We start from the raw sequence: 21,975 nt of genomic DNA, 5'->3' as shown, positions 1-21,975 counted from the left end.
CTGGAGTGACATGTGGGAGGAGCACTTTGTGGCAGGTAGAGGAACTGTTTAAATGGCTGTCTGAAGCCAACCTGACAGTGAACCTCGCAAAAAGTGAATTCGGCCAAGCAAAGGTCACTTATCTGGAATTTGAGGTAGGACGGGACAGCTGGCACCGATGCAGGCTATCTCTGAAGTTCCCATCCCGACGGACAAGAGGGCACTGAGAAGCTTCTTGGGGATGGTGGGGTACTATAGGAAGTTTTGCAAAAACTTTGTGGATATTACCCTCCCTCTTACTAAGCTCTTGCCGAAGAATGAGAAGTTTGTGTGGGACGACCTTTGTCAACAAGCCTTCGAGAGTCTGAAGGCAATTCTGTGTCACCACCCTCTATTGAATGCGCCTGACTTTTCAAAACCCTTCTCCCTAGCAACAGATGTTAGCAACAAAGCTGCAGGGGCGGTGCTGTTACAGACAGACTAAGGGGAAATTAAACACCCAGTGGCTTAGTTTTCTAAGAAGTTTAATGTCCATCAGAGAAATTATTCCACTGTGGAGAAGGAATTACTGGCAATCATACTGGCATTACAACATTTTGAGGTTTATATTTGTCCGGCATGGAAACCACTGATAGTCTACACTGATCACAATCCATTAGTGTTTTTGGCCACTATGAAGGATAAAAACAAACAGTTACTAAGTTGAAGCCTGGTCTTACAGGAATTTGATATTAAAATAAAACATATAAAAGGAACAGACAATGTGATTGCTGACTGTCAAGGTGTTAAAACTTAAAGTTCTCTGTATTAGCCAAATAGCTGATGACTGCCTGTATATCAGTGTGTATCTAATAATGTGCATTCATGCCCATAATTTTTACCCCGATAAAAATACTTTTAAGGGTGGGGTGTGACGCCAAGCAAAGCTATCGGACGATTGATGCTAATGAGAGAGATAAGAAAGACAATGGAGAAACATTCAAAATGCTAATAAGAGAGAAGAGAGGCATTAACGGAAAAGAAACACAATTCGGAATATTGACAGACCAGTTGCTTTGAACCTGAACTGTTTGAAGTTTAATGGACAGGTGATACCCCAGCAGGAGGATAAAAAGAGTAAGTTTGCTAAGGCACGCAACACACCACGAGACCACGAGACCCTGGAAAGAGCAGTGTACCCCCACAAGTGGTGGGAGTTTGGAGGTCCAGTTCGCGGGAACCGACCAGAGGCTCACAAGGTGTAAAGGTCCGATCGGTGGGAACCTGGGGTGTGTGTCCGCCCTTGCCTGGGTGCCGGGTTCACTGCGGATGAACGATCGTATCCGGAACGGGGGGGGGGGGTCACAGTCGGTGACCACAGCGGAGATTAGAAGACATAAAAGTGTCTGCCCGAAACCAACTGCGAAGACATCAAAGGTCTGCCTGAACCAAATTGCATCTCTCTCTCCCACCCCCCCCCCACTCACAACGGTACAACAACAGCGAGTACTGTGAACTGCACTAAACTGAATTGAACTCTGCTTCACTTAAGACTGATCATTTTACCCCTAGACTGCGATAGAGCTTGGTTGATTCCTATTACCCTATTTCTGTGTATATGTGTGTATTATCATTGCTAACCTGTTACATTGATATCCTTACGATTAGAGTACTGTATTACTTATGTCTTTATTAGTTTCTAGTAATCCAGACTCCAACGAGCGTTCCATTTCTGCTGGTTTGGCAACCCAGTTACGGCGTACGTTTCAATAGGGTAAAAGCATACAAATCTTTTTTCTCAAGGAGAGGAAATCAAAAACCAAAGTGCGCAGGCTTAAGGTGAGAGGGCAAAGATTTAAAATGGACCTGAGGAGCAACTCAAACAGGGTGGTGAGTATATGTAATAAGCAGATAGAGGAAGTGGTTGAGGCAGGTACAAGATTTTAAAGACACTTGGATAGGAACATGGACAGGAAAGATTTCAAGTGCTATGTGCCAAATATGGACAAACAGGACCTGCTTAGGATATCTTGATCAGCGTGGATAATGAGCCGGAGGGACTGTTTCCATGCTGTGGAAACATATAGGCAACAAAGCCCCTCTCTTTCTGCAACAGTGATACTACCCTTGATTAGCAATGCCTCTCCCCAACTTCTTTTACCTCCAATGATCCATGAATTTGAAACCCTGCCCTTGCAATATCTCCTGAGCCACTCATTCGTCTGCGCTTTCTTCCTGTTCTGACCTTCCCTAGCTCGAGGCACCGGGAGAAACACGTTGGAGATCCTGCTCTCCAGCCTCCTTCCTAACTCCCTAAATATACTGCGCGGGAAAACTACCCCTCTCCTACCTACGTCATTGGTACCAACATGTACCACGACCTCTGGCTGCTCTCCCCCCCATTCAAGAATATTCTGCAACCACTCAGAGACATGCTTAGATTTTTTTTTACCTTTTATCTCTAATTGTCTTTGCACTCGCTGTGTTTTTTCATTGTTTTGCAGGTGTCTGGTTTGGGATAATCGGAATTGTTAAACTCTCTGTATTTATCATGTTCAAACAATTTGGGGTAATTTAGTTAGCATAGTATTTTAAATATTTGGAACTCCTACGTGCTCCAAGTGCATGCCAACCCCTCTTTGTTGGGCCGTCGTGGTTCCCTGTCTGGTGAAAATCAGACCGAGTTCTTCGAAACAACACACAAAATGCTGCAGGAATTGCCGAAGGGTTTCGGCCAGAAATGTCGACTGTACTTTTTTTTTCATAGATGCTGCCTGGCCTGCTGACTTCCTCGGATTTCCAGCATCTGTAGATTTTCTCTTGCCTTGAGTTCTTCGGTGTATCGTGAGTAATTTCAATTCGTCAAGATTTTGTAAGGTTTACTTGAGCTCCTGTTAGTTTCTTTCTAGCTAATTTTTGTAATAAATGTTTTAGTTTTGTTTGAGTTACGAAGTCTCCTTGATTTCGCTAGTGACACTAATAGTATGACCCAAGCGGGGGGAGAAAATGAATTCAACAGGATCCGGCATACGATAAGACTTGGCAGAGCAGAACGCCGCGCTCAGTAGGCGCGAGTAGCAGCTGCGGGAAATGGCCACGTCTCTGTTTCTCTCTGCCATCAGGGAAAATCAAAACGCCCACGAATCTGGTAAGCCAAAACCTTGGGGTGGGGGGTGGGGGGGTAGAAAGTGTCGATAGCTCCCTAAATCTGCCTACTCCGGAGTGCTCCCGGGAGCCCCCAGTCACGCGCGGGTTTATAACCCGGTGTTCTCTGGTATTCGAACTGATGTCGCACAAGTTTCTTACCGAGCGAAATAGGGTGGCTTGTATTGTATTACCGTATTTCTCACCATTCCGGCAAGTGGGACAGAAAGGATCCCGAATGTTCCTTTATTAACCCATTTATCGGCGTCCTAAAGAGTGTATAATCACCTCATCGGTGGGTAGCAGGTGGCTCCGAGATTTCTTGGCATAAGGAAGGGGTCGAGAAGCATGGTGGATTGTTCAATTGAGTTCAGAAGTTTGGTTGTGGAGAGTGGATGGAATGGCGAAGCTCTGGTGGCCGTGTTCTGCAGAGGACTCAACAACAATCTTTGAGATTAATTGGGCGGTCGCGATCCGGTACCGGACCTGAATGGGCGAATCGAATTTACCATTCGTCTAGACATCCGTCTGTCAGAACGGAGGAGAAAGTGGCGTCAACAGTTCTCCAGCTTCTAACCTCACCCTCCACCAACCTTACCATTTCCCCCTACAGGCCCCTCGCCGACCTACTCGCTGGATGCCGTGGAACCCACTCACTTGGGCAGAACACAACTCTCGGCTGCCGAACACGCAGTTTTAACGAGCGACGTTCTGTTCTGTGGGGAACTGGGTATCATCTTGCCACGTGTCCCAAGCGGTCGTGAAACTCCAGGGAGCCGCCCAGTGAGGGGAGATCATAAGTACTTTTTCGGGGTTGCATTTACCCTGTTGTTTGATATGGAATGAAAAGGAGTTTCCCATTCAGGTGTATGTTGACTCGGGCTCAGCGGGTAACTTAGATTTAGGGTTGGAACGACAAATGGAGTCCCTGTCTCTACGCTTGATCATCCTCTTACTGGCACTGCCCTGGATGTAGACCTCTTGAGCCAGGTAAGAGTTGTTTACCTGTCCGGACCATTAGGCTTTCGGATAGACTAGAGAATCACCATGAAACATGAAAGTTCCACTTGATCTCTCTTGCCCTTGGGCATCCGTGGTTAACTCAGCTTGTCCCTGTGTTTGATGGGTCTGGGGGAGTTTCACAGGTTCGTCCCCTAACTGCCAGAATGTTCGTTTTTCATCGGTTCCCCAGAATCAGGGTCCGTGTCCCGAGCGCCCGAGGTCAAAATGAAGGAACCTCAACCTCTGTCCAACGTTTCTGAGTTAGAAGTTAAAGAGATTGAGAGTCCGTCCTGAATACACAGATCTCCTAGCAATTTAGGCTACCTCGCTGCCACACCTTCGTAATTAAGATTGCGCCGTTGAGTTATTGCCGGGTTCCTGATGCTGTTCTCCCTGTCTGGACCTGAGAGACGAGCTATGGACGTTTACCTCAGAGGCAGCTGGCAGCGGAGTTTTTCTTTGTCACCAAGAGGGACGGCAGCCTGAGACCCTGTTTTGATTATCGGAATCTTAACAAGATTACCATTAAAAATCATTACCCCTTCCCATTAATGAACTCAGCATTTGAGTAACTGCAAGTGGCCAACATTATCACTAAATTGGATCTCGGGAATGTCTACCATCTAATTCACATTCGTCAGGCTGCTGAATGGAAGACAGCATTCAATACCCCCACCGGGTATGATGAATGATTCAATACCCCGACCGTAGGTTCAGAGATTCTTGGAGTTTGCCAACGTTTATAGGCGATTTATTAGGAATTTTCGCTCCGGCGTGCTTTTCAAATTTGGAAGACTAAGGGTATTTCACAGTTTTTGGATTTATTTTTAGATGGTTCCCTTATGTCTTTTGAACAATTATCTAATAAATATAACTTATCAAGAATACATTTTTTTAGATATTTACAAGTTAGAAATTTTCTAAGTACTATACTTTCTTCCTTTCCAATGCTCCCTCCTACATACATTTTAGATACTATAATCAACCTTAATCCATGTCAGAAAGGTGCATCGGCTATGATTTATAATATTATTATGAAACTTAGGAAAGCTCCATTTGATAAGATTAGGGTAGATTGGGAACAGGAATTGGGGTTTACCATTTCTGTGGATGACTGGGGGCAGATTTTACAATTAGTCAATACTTCCTCTATCTGTGCTAAACATTCCCTAATTCAATTTAAAGTTGTTCATAGAGCACATATGTCCAAAGATAAGTTAGCGCGCTTTTATTCTCATATTAATCCTTTTTGTGATAGATGTCCGGGGCAGATAGCCTCTTTAACTCATATGTTTTGGTCTTGCCCTACTTTGGAAACTTTTTGGAGAGACATTTTTAATATTATCTCCAAGGTATTGAATATAGATATCTCTCCTCACCCTATTACTGCTATCTTTGGACTACCTAAAATTTCCAGTGATCTCTCCCCTTCAGCCCGTAGAATGATTGCATTTCTTACTTTAATGGCGAAAAGATGTATCTTACAATATTGGAAAGAGCTTAATGCTCCAACTACCTTTTTTTGGTTTTCTCAGACGATATTATGCTTGAACTTGGAGAAAATTAGAACCAATCTTTATGACTCCTCTTTTAAATTTGAACAGACTTGGAGATCTTTTATTCAATATTTTCATTTAATGTAATATATACCCTTGTTTTTTTCACTGTTTTTAATGGAGGTCGGGATTGAGGACGTGATTTTAAATTTAACTCTGTTTGGTTTCAAGTTAGCCCATTGCTTTGCGTTGCTTTTAGTTAGTTGCACGGTGGGTTTTTTGGTTTTCTTTTTCTTTTTCTCTATTGATATATATAAAATTAGTATACTATTATGTTACCTTGGTATATTATGTTTAAATTACATTGTTTGTAGTTTTTTTTGTATTAATATCTTCTGTAATTTTATTATATTTTAACAATGTATTAGTGGCTATATGGCTTACCTTTTTGTATACTTACTTAATAAAAAGATTTAAAAAGAAAAGGAATTTTCGCTCCGCGACTGCTCCCACGATTAGTCTTACCAAGAAAAAGTCGGGTCGTTTCTGTTGGACGGCAGGGGCGGAGTCGGCCTTCAAGACCTTCAGAATCGTTTTTGTCACTGCACCCGTATTGCGCCCCCAACCCTGATCTGCCCTTTGTTGTGGAGGTGGACGCTTGCAACATCGGAGTGGGGGCCATCTTGCCCCAACGTTCTACCACTGACTTTAAAAAAAAGCATCCCTGTGCCTACTTTTCGAAACGGCCATCAACAGCCGAATCCAATTATGATATCGATCATCGGCAGTTGTTGGTTGTTAAACTGCCCTTAGAAGAGTGGCGACCCTGGTTGGAAGGGGCTGAGTATCCATTTATAATTTGGACCGATCATAAAAATTTAGCTGCTATCCGGAATGTCAAGAGACTTGAATCATGGCAAGTCCGTACGGCATTTTTTTAGTAACCATTTTAATTTTGTCATTACTTGTCTGGGTTCTAAAAAAAACCTAAAGCCTGACTCCCTATTTTGGCAATTTGATCCCCCCTCCCATTCGATATTTAGGCCTGAGTCGATACTTTCCGAGAATAAACTTGCGGCTCCTGACACTTTGGATATTGGTTCCCAAGTCAGACAAGCACTCGAGGGGAGTAATGTTCCCCCCGGCCGTCTGCCGTCTTTAATAAACCTGATTCTGATTATTTTTGTGGCACCCGAACTTCGGTCGGAGGTCCTCAAATGGGGATATGCGTCTTAGATGACAGCCCAACCCAGAAGTCATTAAAGACGTCATTGGTGGACACCAAGTCATTTGTCCAAACCTGTGACGTTTGTGCCCGTTCCAAATAATCCAGCTCTCCCCCTCTGGGTCTTTTGTCTCCACGGCCCCTGGGCCCATCTCTCTCTGGATTTTATCATTGGCTAACTTCCTTCATGCTCCTTTAATGTTATTTCAGTTGTAGTTGATCGATTTTCCAAGACTTGTAAATTTTCCCCCTCACTAAGTTGCCCACAGCCCGTGAAAATGAAGAACTTTTTTTATTGCAGCTGGTGTTTGGGGTACATGGATTTCTTTCTGATATTGTCTCTGCAGGTGGCCCACAATTTACATCCAAGTTTTGCAAGCATTTTCCAAACTTATTGAAGCTACCTCTAGCAAACAAATGGTCAGACCTAGAGGACTAAACAAGATTTGGAATGCACTGTTCGTTACCATGTTTCTCGTAACCAGTCTTCTTTGAGTTACCAATTAATGTGGGCAGAGATAGCTCATAACACACTTCACATGTCTAATGTTTGTTTGACATATCTCCTCCCAAATGTCAATTTGGTTTTAAGCCTTCCCTCTTTCCCAAGCAGAATGTGGAATTTGGTGTTCTATCTGCTGAACAGTTTATCGAGTGCTGTTGACTGTGGTGTCTTTAACCCAAGAGGACTTTGGTACTTGCTTCGGTGAGGCCAACAGGAGGAGGTGTCTGGGTCCTTCTTTTTGCATGGCTCTCTACCCAAGACCTCCTTAAATTGAATCACAGAAGCTAGCTCCTTGCTTTATTGGGCCCTTTAGGATTGTTGAGAGAATTAATCCTGTACTTTGTAGATTGCAGCTTCCAGGTCTCTCCAAATCCATTCCAACATTCATGTCTCTAAACTTGAACCCCTACTCTGTAGTCCTTTAGCTTCCATTCCTAAACCTACCACCCCCCCCAAAAATGGAGCACCTGTTTACACTGTCTGCCGATTGCATGACTCCTGGCAAGTTAAGGGGTAGTTCTAGTACATAGTTGATTAGCACTCGTCTGAGTGCTACTGGTACCATGTAACCCAGTACCACCTGTCACATGGTTGGGTGGTCAGCGGCTAAACCGGCTCCCCCACCAGGCTTGCCTGGTGAGGAGGGTGGCTAGACACCCTGCAGGACAAAAAAACAAGACCTGTCAAAGGGCGGATGAACCCTCTCGTAGGGTCAATGGCCATCTAGCAAACATGTGCTGTGAAGCGCAGAAAGGGCATCCGTTGAACTGAAGCTTGGTCTGGCCATTCACTGCAACAGAACTTTCCCCATCCGTCCCAGACCCCACCATGCCGCTGGATCTGAGAGGGGATGTCGAGAAGGTGGGTCTGGACCTGTGCAACCCCATACTCACCTACTCACTCACTCACACGCTGTTCATTTCTGAGGAGTGGGGTCAACCCCACTAACTGACCGAAAGGAACCATCATCATCCTATGGGATGGATAGCCAGAGAGAGTTGATTAGGAAGGGTATGCTCCAAAGGAAAGGAATTAGGTTCCAGTCTAGGATATTTTGGATCCTGATTTGATTATTGATTTTCTTCGGCTTCACTCTGATTGCCCTAAGCTGCCAGGATTCAGTTTTAGGAGGGGGTGGACTCTGTCACAACCAGGAATTTTATTCTAAAAAGAAGATTTTGTTTTGTCAGTATGTGATCTGTATCTTCTCGGTGTCACCTCGTGGGCACGTATTGCCCTTGGATTGTTTGCCTGTTATGTCTAATTGTTTGTCTTTGCACCAGCTCAGGTTTTTCACTCTTTTGCAGGTATCTCATTTGGGATCATCGGGATTGTTAAGCTCTTTATGTTTTTATCACTTTTACTCAATGTGGGATAATTTAATCAGCACTGTATTTTCAATATCTGGGATTCCTACGTGCTCCAGGGTGTATCGGGGGGGGGGGGGTAGTGTGGGAGGATGGTGGGGGCATGCCAATCACTTCTTGTTGGGTCATTGTGGTTCCTTGTCTGGTGAAACTCAGACCAAGTTCTTCTGTAAATCAAAGGTTCAAAGGTCAAATTTAATGTCAGAGAAACGTATGTAATATATATCCTGAAATGCATCAGGAATAACTTCAGTTTTACAAGATTCTGTATTGTTTGCCTGAGCTCTTGTTAGTTTTTCTAGTTAATTGTTGTTATCCTTAGTTTTGCTTGAATTGCTGAAGTGTCCTTGATTCCTGCTCTTGAGTTCACTTATGAACCTGATGGGTTCCGATTTCCCTGCAAACCTACTCTAAACCTTCTCCAACAGCTCTAGCAAACCTGTCTTCACGGTCACCTTAAGTTCAGGTGTAACACTTTCCCCTCCTTTTTTCCCCCCAACAAATCATACTTTCCCCAAAGAAATCCCAATAATCCTTACACCAATTCTTCATCCAAACATTAATCTGCCATATCATCCTATTCTTACCCTCACTGGCACATGGCACAGGCATAAGATTCTTGTGATTCCAGAGATTCTTGACTTAGGTGTGACTGCCTCCCTGTAGCTCCTGTCAATTAACCACTCATGATGCATAGCCCATCCAACTCCAGTTCCATTACACCGTCGAAGGAGCTGCAGTCAGATGCACCTTGCAGATGTAGTCATCAAGGACATGAGATCTCCCTCCTCCATCATCAAGGACCACTACTATCCATCCATGCTCTTGCTGCTACCATTGGGGTGGAGGCACAAAGCCTTGGGTTCCATATCACCAAGTTTTGGAATAGTTATTATTCCTGAATCAGGCTCCTGAACCAGCATGGATAATTTCATTCACCTCAACCCTGAACTGATTCCACAACCAATGGACTTGCTTTCAAGGACTGTACAATTCATTTTCTCAGTGTTAAATATTTATATTTGCAGATTGTCTTTGTTAGTCTTTGTGCGTAGTTTTTCATTTTACAGGACTGATGGGATTTGCCCCACGTCATTGAAGGATGCAAGGGATGAGATTGCTGGGGCATCTACAGTATCTTCGTGTCCCCCCCCCCCCAGACACAGGTGAGTCCCACAGGACTGGCAAGTGGTTAATATACCTCTATTTAAGAAGGGAACAGGGGAAATCTTGGGTACTATAGACCAGTGAGTATCACATCAGTTTTAGGGAAATTGCTGGAAAAAAATGAAAGAGACAGGATATATGAGCATTTGGAAACCCTTGGCCTAATTAGGGGGAGACAGCATGGCTTTGTGTAGGGTAGGTCATGTCTCACCAACTTGATTGAATTTTTTTTGACAAGGTGACAAGAGAGAATGATGAAAGTAGAGCAGTGGATGTTATCTAGGTGAATTTTAGTAAGGCATTTGACAAAGTCCCTCATGGGAGGCTTGGGATCTACAGCGAATTGTCTGTTTGGATTCAGGACTGGCTTGCTCGTAGAAGACAAAGTAGTGGTTGAAGAGACTTATTCCTGTTGGAGGTCTGTACTTAGTAGCGTTTGGCAGACATCTGTGCTGGGACCTCTGCTGTTTGTGATGTATGTAAATGACCTGGATGAAAATGTGGATGGGTGGCTTAGTAAATTTGCAGATGACAGGATGATTGGTGGAGTTGTGGATCATGAAGAAGACTGTCGAATACAGCACAATATTAATCAGTTGCAGATATGGGCACAGAAATAGCAAATGTAGTTTAACCCAGATAAATGTGAGGTGTTGCACCTTTGTTAGGAGATAGTACATTGCTAAGGGCAGAGAGATCTTGGGATCTAAGTTAATAACTGCTTGAAAGTAGCTACACAGGTCAATAGGTTGTCTAGGAAGGCTTATGGAATGCTTGCTTTTATTAGTCAAGACATTGAGTTCAAAAGTCAAGAGGTTATTTTGCAACTTTATAAAACTCTGGTTAGGTGACATCTGGGATATTGCATATGATTCTGGTCACCCCACTACAAGAAGGATGTTGATGCTCTGGAGAAGGTATAGAAGAGGTTTACCAGGATGTGCTATCATGAGAGCCTGGATAAACCTGGGCTATTTTTTCTGGAGGCTGAGGGAAGATCTGGTAGAGGCTATAAGATTGAGAGGCTTAGAGTGGACAGAGCATATCTGTTTCCCAAAGTTGAAATGTCTAATGCCAGAATGTATGCATTGGAGGTGAGATGGGTCAAAGAGGGATGTGAGGGGTAAGTTTTTTTTACTCAGTGGTGGTTGTCTGAAATGCATGCCTGGTATGGTGGTAGAAGCAAATACATTAGAGGCATTTGGATTGGCAGGTGGATGTAAGGAAGCTGAAGGGATATCCACTTTCTCTGGATAGGAGGGATTAGAGTTTGGATGTTTCTGATTTGCTTTGTAGCCTATCAGCACAACACTGTGCTCTACTGTTTTGTTCCATGTACTGTTAATGGCCGCAATTAAAGTAGCCTCAAGGTTGAGGATGGTAACATGTAAGTACTTTGATAATAAATTTATTTTAAACTTTGACTTCCTGCATTGTGCAAGAGGAGCATGCACTGCCTGGGTTCCATTCTCACTGTCTACCAATGCAATAATAAAGAAAAGGAAACTTCCTTCGCCTCCTTGGCTGCAATACTTTGACCATTACTAGTAACATTATGCAATTCATATTTTTTTGAAAACGAATACCTCTTTCTCATCATAATGGTACAAACGAATCAATAATTTAACTTCCACCGTATTCATGATGTACCTAAAACTTAATAATGTACTTAACTGTCGCACTCCAATCTCCTTGCATTTTAATTCAAAATTACATCAGAAGCAACAAATGCCAAATCCCGTCAACATGAACCCGACATCCGAAATCAATCCGATTGAGGGATTGATTACCAGGTTAACCGAATGGTCAACAGAGAAGGAGAACCCGGCTGACGTCATAGAAAGAGTATCACGGTCTGCGCGCGACGCGTATTCTGTGATTGGCCCGTGGTCCAGTGATGTGATTGGTCCCTGCGTGCAGCGCTGGCGGGTTGTGAGTTCTCGATTTAAAAAAAACCGCGAACTTGCTGTCGATCGGGGAGTGCTGCTCATTAGATTTTTTTGGATTCAACTTCCAGGAGGTCTCGTGTTTCCGCTTGAGCTGGGTGAAACGGTTGAGCTTCGCGCGCCAGGTTTCGTTGATCCGACGGGAGTGGTCGTGTTAGTGGAGGCCGCTCGCCTCGCTTGTCCCGTACCTGTGCAGCTGCGGCCGCCGGGCGACTCGCGTCGACATGCACAGACACCAGGGGCAGCGATGCCTCTCTCCTCAGCGCGGCGACAAGTTCCAGCGGAAAAAGCTATTTGGAAATTCGGGCGCCTCCAACAGGGAGGCTGCCCTCTGGCCGCAACGCGAAGAAGCAGAAGGAAAAAACAAATTTGTAAGTGATTTTTAAAAAAATTGTGAGGGGCTGTATGTGGGTAATGTCAGTACGATCAAGAAAATCTACTCCTAATATTCAACGCCCTGCATGCCAGTAATTTTGTTTTACTTTACTGCTAAAAGATAATGTCCCCGTTGACATTGATGTCTACAGAACAAAACGTATTACTTTGAACAAATTCTGAGACGTTGATTGACGCATACAAAATGCATTTTGTGTGTTGTTCCAGGTTTCCAGCATCTGTATTAAGATGTTGTGCTTTCCTACCTTGATTATTCAGTGATGATCTTCCAAGATCATTGAATGCTGATCGTGATTTGTGGTCTTTTGGAAGTCGTGCACCTCTCTTGCCCCAAATTGAAATGGAAGGTGTAATTGCCCAACTCGCGTCTAATTACCGAATTCCTTCAGTACAGTCAGATAGTACATGCGATCTCTTGGCTCAATTTCAAAGACCCGCGAGTTGTCCCTTGTGTGTTAATCAACAAACATCCTCTCTTCAAAGATGTAATCACTGCAATCATGAATCTTGATGTGCGCTTCTTACTACGGAATATATCATTATGGGAAGAATATGAAGAATATGTGACGTTTGTGCAGCGTGCATACGTTGTCTCTGCTATCTTGTTATCATCAGATACTTTCATTGGCTGCTTTACATGTGTGTACACTTCATTAATGTAAATGATCTAATCTGTCATTCATGTAACAACAGCTCAACGCGGGCATGGTCAAGAAGTTCAGTGTTGTTCAAACCAAACAACAGAATGGGGAGGAAATATGACTGAAGTGACTTTGACTATGAATGATTGTTGGTGCTGGACAGGGTGGGGTTTGAGTATCTCAGGAAACTGCTGATAGCCTAGACGTTTCATACACAAGTCTCTGGAGTTTAGAAAATGGTGTGAAAACAAACAAAATTCAGTGAGTGGCAATTATGTGGGTGAAAACACTGTTAGTGAGAGATCGGAATGGCCAAATTGGAAGTTGATAGGAAGGAGACAGTAACTAAAATAATCACACGATACAAAAGTGGTGAGCAGAAGAGCACCTCTGAATGCACGACATGTCAAACCTTACAGTAGGTACCTAATAAAGTGGCCAGTGAGTGTATACTGAGACACTGTGAAAACCTTGTCTTGCATGTTGTTCATACTGACTGATTTCACAGTGCGCCACTAGCGGACACAAGCAGAACAATTGTCTTATCCAGATAGAAAGCTCTGTATGGTGCATTGATACAGCATTGACATTACAAATTACTTAGGCCTCCTGAGACAGTAGAAGTGTTGGTAAGTTATTTGGCCATGGCGGTGATGTGGTTGAACCAGGACAGGCATTGGTGACGTTCACTTCTATGAACTTGAAACTCACTGATGAGTGAAGTCACTGGAGAAAAGTACCATTACACTTTTGCGTGCTATTCACGGCTTTCTGTCACGCTTTCAGTGTCTTCTGTCTTTGTGTTTGCTGTGGGTGTGTTTCCATCAACTGTGGTCAGGTCTGGTGTGGCCAGCTGGTGTTCATCTCTTCAGTTCTCTGTAATGATATGGTTACTGGGTACACTTGATCTTCTGCTCTGTCTGTGGGAGCAACAAAAAGATGAGTTGTGTGGTTTAGCCTGAGTCTGGTGTTTCCACTGGCTGCCTCAGTGAGTCTGCACACAGACACAAGTATCACTTGTTAAAAGTACCTTCTGTAGTCCTGTACATCTGGGAGCAAACCCTGCCCTTTGACGCAGCACCGTCACCCTGACTTGGTCACCTGGCTGTGTGAGGATTATCTCCTTTTCCTCTGGTTCTCTCTGATCAGCAATGCGCTGCTGTTGTTTTGCTTGGCTCTTCAGCATTTTAAGTTGGTTACAGAGGTCTTTCACATACTGTATCATTCTATTCCTGAAAGCTCCAGCAACCTGTAATTACCCCTTAAGGGAGTGCATTGCTTGACCTATCAATAATTCTTAGGGAGTGAGATTCAGTGTACCGTTTGAGGTTGCTTGCTATCTTGCCAAGATTCCTGGTAATACATCAACCGACATCTTCCCTGTCTCAGTTATAGCTTTGGCTAAGGTATTCTTGATTGTTTAGTTCGTCCTTTATACCATTCCTGAACTCTGAGGGTGGTAGGCTATGTGGGACTGTTGTCAAATCCCTAAGTCAGCACATTTCCTTCACTTTCCCTGTGAAATGTGCTCCCTGAACAGAGTCCACCTGGACTGAGGTTCTTCACCTTGGGAGGATTTCCTAAACCAGAATCCATGCAACAATGCTGTCCCTTATGGGGAAAGCCTCTACTTACCGGGTGAAGTGATCCATAATTACTAGACAGTTTTCCCATCTTTTGGCAGGGGCCTTGTGAAGTCCATCTGGATGTTTTCCGGGGTCTCCTCGGCCGTGGCTGCTTTGCCAGCTGCAGCTTTATGCCCTTACCAGAGTTATGCTGGGCACAAATGATGCAAGGGCAACCTGGTACTCACAACATAATATAACTTCAATAGTATCTGCCTAATTCATGGTGGGGCCCTCGTGACCCCTTCCTCCCCATGGGTCCAGCTCCCATCTGGTCCCTCCTTTGCTCCCTTTCTCCTTCTCTTCTGCCTCCACCTTTTCATATAATTTTACTAAACTGGCTTCAGTCTTTTCTTCCTGCACACGTACAATTCAAATTGCCTCTTGTTCGTCTGCTGCCCGCTTTGTACTGATGTCTGCCCACCCACTTCCTTTCTGCTCCTTACTCTCCCCTTTCTGGTGAGCTTTTACTGCCGTCTCTGTTGCAGTCTCGTAGTTTCCAGCAATTCTTCTATTAGGTGTCTGTGTTGAATACCTGTGCCTGTTGAGTTTGCAGATCCTTGGTGAGCCCATGTCATCAGATGATCATGCATCACCCCAAAGACGTACCAGCTACCTGCATACAGTACATTTGCTTGTCTGCCTTTACTGTAGTGCAGTCCTTCTATCAGGGCCATCAGTTCTTACCCCTGAGCTGAACAACCCCCTCCCTGACAGTGCTCCTGAAGCTAATTCTTCACCTGTTTCCTTTACTACGATCCACCCAGTCTGTGGCTTCCTGTCTATGTATGCCTGAAATCCATCTATAAAAATTCCCTCTGCTTCCCCTTCCAGAGGTGTTTCCTTCACACCGATATCATCTTCTTGCTCTATTTCCATTTGGCACTCGTGAGCCTCCCCTCTGGGATCGTGCTTGAAGGATTCCTTCCAGTGACTAACTATCATTACTGTCTTGTCAGTAGCTGTCAGTATGTCAGTTTTTGTAGGATACCACTTATTGGGTTTATGCAGGCCCCCCCCCCATCTTAACTGGGTTTATCTTTACTCGACCACAGTCTGGGAACAGCTGACAAACTCATGGACACCATTGTGGCTCCAGTCCCTGATTGGAGCAGCTACAGATATGCTGACTATGTTGTGTAGTCTGGTTGTATATGTTCGCTACCCCTGACTTGTCCATATTATTTCTGTCTTTCCTGAATCGGTAATGGCCCCTGCTTCCCTTAGGAGTCTCTTCCAAGGATAGTATCATCATTATTTGGACAGACCCAGAAATACACTGGAAGCTGCACCCCACCAATTTTGAGTATCTGCGACCTGTTGCTTTCTGCTTTCACTGTTTTTCCTTCTACACTGGGCTGTCTGGTTGTTGGCAAGGGCAAGGTCAGTTATCGATACCGATGCCCCTCTATCAACTTGCATATTGCATTGGCGGTACCCTAACAATGCTGCTGTGTACAAACACAGGTCACCAGTGCCGGCAGTGGGGGCTGCCGCCACATCTTTTTCTGACCAAGAAGCTGTCTTCCCCAGCTCTATGATCTAATCCATAGTCAGATTGATCAGACTGGCCCCTGATGGGGTGAAAGGTTGTGTCTGCCGTGACTTCCACCTGCTTTTCTTTTTTTGACACTGCCTCTAACCATGTCCTGATGGGCCATAGCTGTAGATCTCAACTCCTTTACCCTTCCACATCCATTCCAGCAGTTCCTTGCTACATACCCTGGCTGCCGGCACACAAAACAAACCCTCTGTGGTGTCACAGCAGCTGCATCCATTATAGCAATTCACGATTTTCGCACATACTTCCTGTGATCTATCACAGGCCCATGAAACTATCACAGAGTCAGTCGACCCCTCCACTATCACGAAATCTGAAACTTCCTGGTGGACTGAGCTCAGGCCTTGCTCCATTTTCAGGTAGAGGGGGCCTTCCCTCCCTGGATTATCCACCCATGAATGCTCATATGCTCGACATTTGTGTTCTGCATAATCCATGGCTGTCTCATCGGCTCTTTGAATCAATGCCATTATTTTTCCCCTGTTACTCTCACCTCCCCCCATCGCTGCCTCAGTTCCACTTTAAAAGAGCGATATCTTTCCTCATTACTGAAATTCTTGTAGTTGCCCATGTACCATCCCGCATCCCCTGGGCCATACTGTCCCACATAATCCTCGGGCACTCTGCTCTGGGCAACACTTGTAAATCTTCAGGTGAATCTGGTGAATTTCAACCATTTCCTCGAGTTTGTGCCAGAATTCTGAATTCCCACATGTGACTAAATGAGGGCAACTCTGACAAAATGCTTTGTTTCTCCCTGGGGGTGAAGGGCTTATGAATGGTTGTAATTGGGGTCAAGGACTGGCTCGGATCATTGGGGATCTTGACCTGACATTGCCTGACCTCAATAGACTCCATCCTGACAGATATATCTGGGTAAAACCCCTCTTTGAAGTATTCCCACATACACAAAATATAAATGATGAGTACCAGTTGAACAGTACATACTATACTTAAAAACTGTGCAGTATATATTCCTCAATCTGTCACTTTTGTGCACCCAAGCTCATGCCTTTGCATCACACTCACAAAACGTGTATGCTAAAATGTAGCTCCCGTATTGAATATGCATGCCCCCACTGGCATCCTGAACCTTCAATAACTACCCTTCGCTACTTGTGGCTCCGTCACACTAGATTACATTTTAATGAACTATCTGTTCAATGTACTTATAGAATGATCTATCTGAATGGCACACAACCAAAGGCTTCTCACCTGTGAGTTGCGGGATTTCGGCATACCCAACTGTCTCTCTGATGTCTAAATTGCAGGAAGTGCACTCAACTTTAGCTCCAGAGTGAAATGTCAAGGAACAGGAGGTGGAACTGGATGTACTCTGGACCATCCATGAGACTGAAAACATCAGAAGTGAGTCTTAGTTGAGCCAATAAAAAGGAGGGAGGTATAAGTGGAGTGGCCATTGTTTGAGTGGTCAAGCTTTGGCGAGAGCAGATGTAAGCTAAAGGTGTGGAGTCTTTCAGTCATTTAGTTGATTCTAGATTTAAGTTTAAGAAGTTAGAGCCAGAAGTGTAACAAGTGCAGACAGGATGATAGTTAAGGCAGTGGAATGCTCCTCCTATAAGATGTATGATTGCAGGGTGCTAAATGGTCTCTCTGACAACTTCAGTTCCTGACTGGCAAGGTCAAGGAAATGGAGCTGGATGTACGCAGGACCATCTGGAGGCTGGAAACCATTGATGAGATGTTTATGGACATAGTCACAACCAGAGTGCAGGCTTCAAAGTAGATTGGTGACCTCCACAAAAAATAAGGGGAGTTAGTAATAAAGTTAGTCCAGGGTTCTCTTGTGTGTCCATTCCCTTCAGTAACAATTATGCCCCTTGGATACTGCTGGGTGGTGGGATGACCCAGCAGGGTACAACAACAACAGCAGCAGCCTCCAGGCCAGTAGCACTGATTCAGCTCTGAGGCTCAGCAGTAAAGGGAAAAGTCAGTCAGAGTGATTGTGATAGAAGACTCTATAGTTAGGGGAATGGACAGCAGATACTGTGGCTGTGAAAAATGTTGTCTTCCAGGTGCTAGGGTCCAGGATGTCTCAGAGTGGCTGCAGAAGATGGTCAAGAGGGAGAGTGAGTAGCCAGAGGTTGTGGTTCACGTTGGCACCAATGGTAGAGGTGGAAAGGGGGAAGAGGTCCTGTGCAGTGAGTACAGTGAAGAGGCTGAAGAGCTGGACCTCCAGGGTAGTAATTTCTGTATTACTCCCAATACCATGTGTTAGTCAGGGTAGGAATAGCGTGATAATTCAGATGTCCAGTATCTTTACTATCTGAAGGAGTGGTGCAGGGGGCAGTCATTAGTGGGAGCTTGATATCCAAGAAAACACTTTCTATCGATAAGACAGGCAGAGAATGTGGGGATAGCACTTGGTAAAAAATAAATCAAATCATTAGGAAAGAGGTGACATAGGATTGAGAGATGTAAAACCTAGTGGGTAGAGTTAAGAAACTGCAAGGGTAAAAAGTCCCAGATTGGGAGTTGTATACAGCCCTCTGAATAGTCACCAGCATGTGGGATATAAATTACAAATGGAGATAGAAAAGGCATGTAAAAAGGGCAAAGTTATGATAATCATGGAGATTTCAATATGCAGGGAGATTGGGGAAACGCAGACTGGTTCTGGATTCCAAGAGGGAACTTGTAAAATGTGTACAAGGTGGCTTTTCAGAGTAGCTTTTTGTCAAGCTCACTGGGGGGGGGAATGCAATTCTGGATTGGGTATTGTGTAATGAACCAGATTTGATTAGGGAGCTGAAGGTAAAGGAACCTTTGGGAGACAGTGATCATAATAGGATAGAATCCACCCTGCAGTTTGAGAGGGAGAAGTTAGTCATATGTATCAATATTACAGTAGAGTAAACGGAATTAGATGTGAGAGAGGAGTTGGTCAAAGTTGTTTGGAAAGGGACGTTATTAGGGATAACAGCAGAGCATCAATGGCTGGAGTTTCTGGGGGCAAATCAGTTGCAGGATAGATACATTCCAAAGATGAAGTATTATACAGGGAGGATGAGGCAACCATGATTGACAAGGGAACTCAGACAGCATAATAGCCAAAGAGAGGGCTTATCATACAGCAAAAAGCAGTGGGAAGTTCAAAGTTCGAAAAAACCAATTAAAAAGCCGGAAGGAGAGGAAAGAAGAAATGAGAGTAAGCTAGCCAATAGTATAAAAAGGGATACCAAAGGGTTTTTCAGATTTATAAAGAGTAAAAGAGAGATGAGAATGGATTTTGGACTGCTGGAAAATTACATTGGAGAGGTAGCAATGGGAGACAAGGACATGGCAGACAAACTTGTGCAATGTGAACAAATGCTGGAGGAACTGAGCAGGCCAGACAGTATCTATGGAGAAGAAAACAATCCATGTTTTGCCCTGCTAAGGATCTCAGCCTGAAATGTCGACTGTACTCTTTTCCTTAGATGCTGCCTGGCCTGAGTTTCTGCAGCATTTTGTGTGTGTTGCTTGGCATAGACAATTCAGAAATCAGAGGTGGAAAGGTTAACTTGCAGATGGAGTTGCTGGTAGGAAGGCCAATGCAATATTGACATTGATTTCAAGAGGACTAGAATATAAAAGCAATGATATAATGCTGAGGCTTTTTAAGGCTTTCGTCAGAGGGAGTATTGTGAGCAGTTTTGGCCTCCTTAGTCTAGGGGAAGTTCGAGAGAATGATACCAGGAATGAAAGGGTTAACATATGAGGAGAATTTGATGACTGGGCCTGTACTCACTGGTGTTTAGAAGAATGAGGGGAGATCTCATTGAAACCTATCAAATACTGAAAGGCCTAGATAAACTGGATGTGGAGAGGTTTCGTATAGTGAGGGGTCTATGACTAGAGGACATATTCTCAGATTAAAGGGACATCCATTTTGAACAGAGATGATGGATTTCTTTAGCCTGAGGGTGGTGAATCTGTGGAGTTTATTGCCATGGACACTATGGAGCCCAAGTCACTGGTTATATTATTTACAGCTGAAGTTGATGTATTCTTGATGAGTAGGGCATTCTCCCATTGGGCAGAAGATACAAAAGCCTAAAAGCAGATACCACCAAGCTCAAGGACTGCTTCTGCCCATTGTTACAAGGCTATTGAATGGTTGCCTAATACCATAAGATGGCCTTTTGTGCTCAGAATGTACCTCATGAATCAGAATACTTCGACTCTGAAACTATCAGTCTTCCTCCCATATACTCTTCCTTCTCAACAAGGGAGTCTTAAAAGCAACAGCTTGTATGCGTAATGAAACTGGAAGCCCTATTTTACTGCAGTCACCTTACATATTCAGTTAGATCTTCCACCTCTGCTTTATCTGCAGAAAAACAGAATTTCAACCATTTTAATTTCTATCTCCATTCCCATTCTGCCATGTTGGTCCATGGCTGCCTCTTCTGTCATGATGAGGCCACTCTTAGGGTGGAGATGCAACACCTTGTATTCTGTCAAGGTAGCCTCCAACCTGATGACATGAACGTTGATTTCTCCTTGCAGTAATTTTTTTTTTGTCTTTCTCTTCCTTCATCTTCTATTGCCCACCCTGGCCTCTTACCTTTTCTGCTCACCTGCCCAGCACCCCCCCCCCCCACCCGGAGTCCACTCTCCTATCTGAATCCTTCTTCTCCAGTCGTTTGCCTTTTCAATTAGCATCTCCCAGCTTCTTTCTTCACCCCCTCCCCCATCCATGTGGCTTCACCTATCACCTTCCAGCTTGTCCTCCTTCCCCTCCCCCCAGCTTATTCGGCATCTTTCTCCCTCCTTTCCAGTCTCGATGAAGGGCCTCGGTCTGAAATGTTGACTATTGCTTCAGTTCCGTAGATGGGCCTGACCTGCTATGTTCCTCTGCTGCTCTAGATTTCCAGCATCGGCAGAATATTTTGTTGATAGTTGCCTTGTTGTTTCCTTAAAAAGCCTACCAATCGTCTTAGCTTCCCATTAATCTTTGCTACATTGTATGCTGCCTTTTGCTTTTATCTTGTAACTCTATCACTTCACCCCTCAATCTGTTATATTCCAGGAATAAAGTCCTAGTCTATGCAATTTCCACTTGTTAATTATGCTCACAAGTGCAGGCTGCATCCTGATGAGTCATTTCTGAATTTTTTCCAGTTCAAGAACATCCTTCCTATAAAAGAGTGACCAAAACGTACACAGTACTCCAAGTGTGGTCTCACCAACGTGTTAGCTACTACAACACAATTTCCCAACTTCTATATTCATTGCCCTGCCTAGTAAAGCCCAGTGTGCCAAAGGGCTTCTTCACGCCCCCATTTACGTGATGCTGCTTTTGGCAAATTATGCACTCAGACTTGCAAGTCCCTCTGTTGCATTACACTCCCCAGGCCCAACCATTCACAGTATGATTTCTACCCTGGTTTGATCTCCAAAAATGCAGCACCTCATTTATCTGGATTGAATGCCATTTGCCAATTCTCAGTTCACATATCCAGCTGATTGAATTTTTTTTTGAATCCTTTTATGCTGTCTGCAACACTGCCTATTTTAGTACCATTTAATGCCTGCAAGAAAATTAGTCTCAGGGTAGTATATGGCGACATATACATACTTTTACTGCCCTACTCTCATGTATCCTCTTGGTTATAATCTCAAGATCCCAGTGATATAAGAACTTGAATCCCTGCCCCATGCACCAGCTCCTTAGCCATGCATGGATCTGAGCTATCTTTCCATTTCTACCCTCTCTGTGATGTGACTCTGGGATTAATCTTGAGATTCTTACTCTTGATGTCTTACTTTTTAAGATTCTCATCCCAACTCCCTAGATTCACTGTACAGGACCTCATACTTGTTCTGCTAGTGTCATTTGTAGCAACGTGCACAATAACCTCCAGGCTGCTTACCCTCATCCTTCCATTTGAGAATGTTTTGCAGCTGCATCCTTGGCTCTGGCACCTGGGAGGCAG

At 44.2% G+C, this 21,975-nt stretch overlaps 1 protein-coding gene across 1 annotated transcript in view; it reads left to right on the top strand.

Moving 5' to 3' along the window:
• Positions 1 to 11,725: 11,725 nt before the first annotated feature.
• LOC134349446 (protein diaphanous homolog 3-like) overlaps positions 11,726 to 21,975 on the top strand; it is a 576,191-nt gene continuing 565,941 nt past the window's right edge. The window contains exon 1 of the mRNA XM_063053764.1: positions 11,726 to 12,181. Coding sequence (XP_062909834.1) covers positions 12,035 to 12,181 — 147 coding nt within the window. The 5' untranslated portion in view covers positions 11,726 to 12,034. The remainder of the gene's footprint in view (positions 12,182 to 21,975) is intronic.

The sequence above is a fragment of the Mobula hypostoma genome, chromosome 7, assembly GCF_963921235.1.
Source record: "Mobula hypostoma chromosome 7, sMobHyp1.1, whole genome shotgun sequence".
Classification (NCBI taxonomy): Eukaryota; Metazoa; Chordata; class Chondrichthyes; order Myliobatiformes; family Myliobatidae; genus Mobula; species Mobula hypostoma.
The sequence above is the reverse complement of the archived record's forward strand: the minus strand, read 5'-3'. Positions and strand labels throughout refer to the sequence as shown.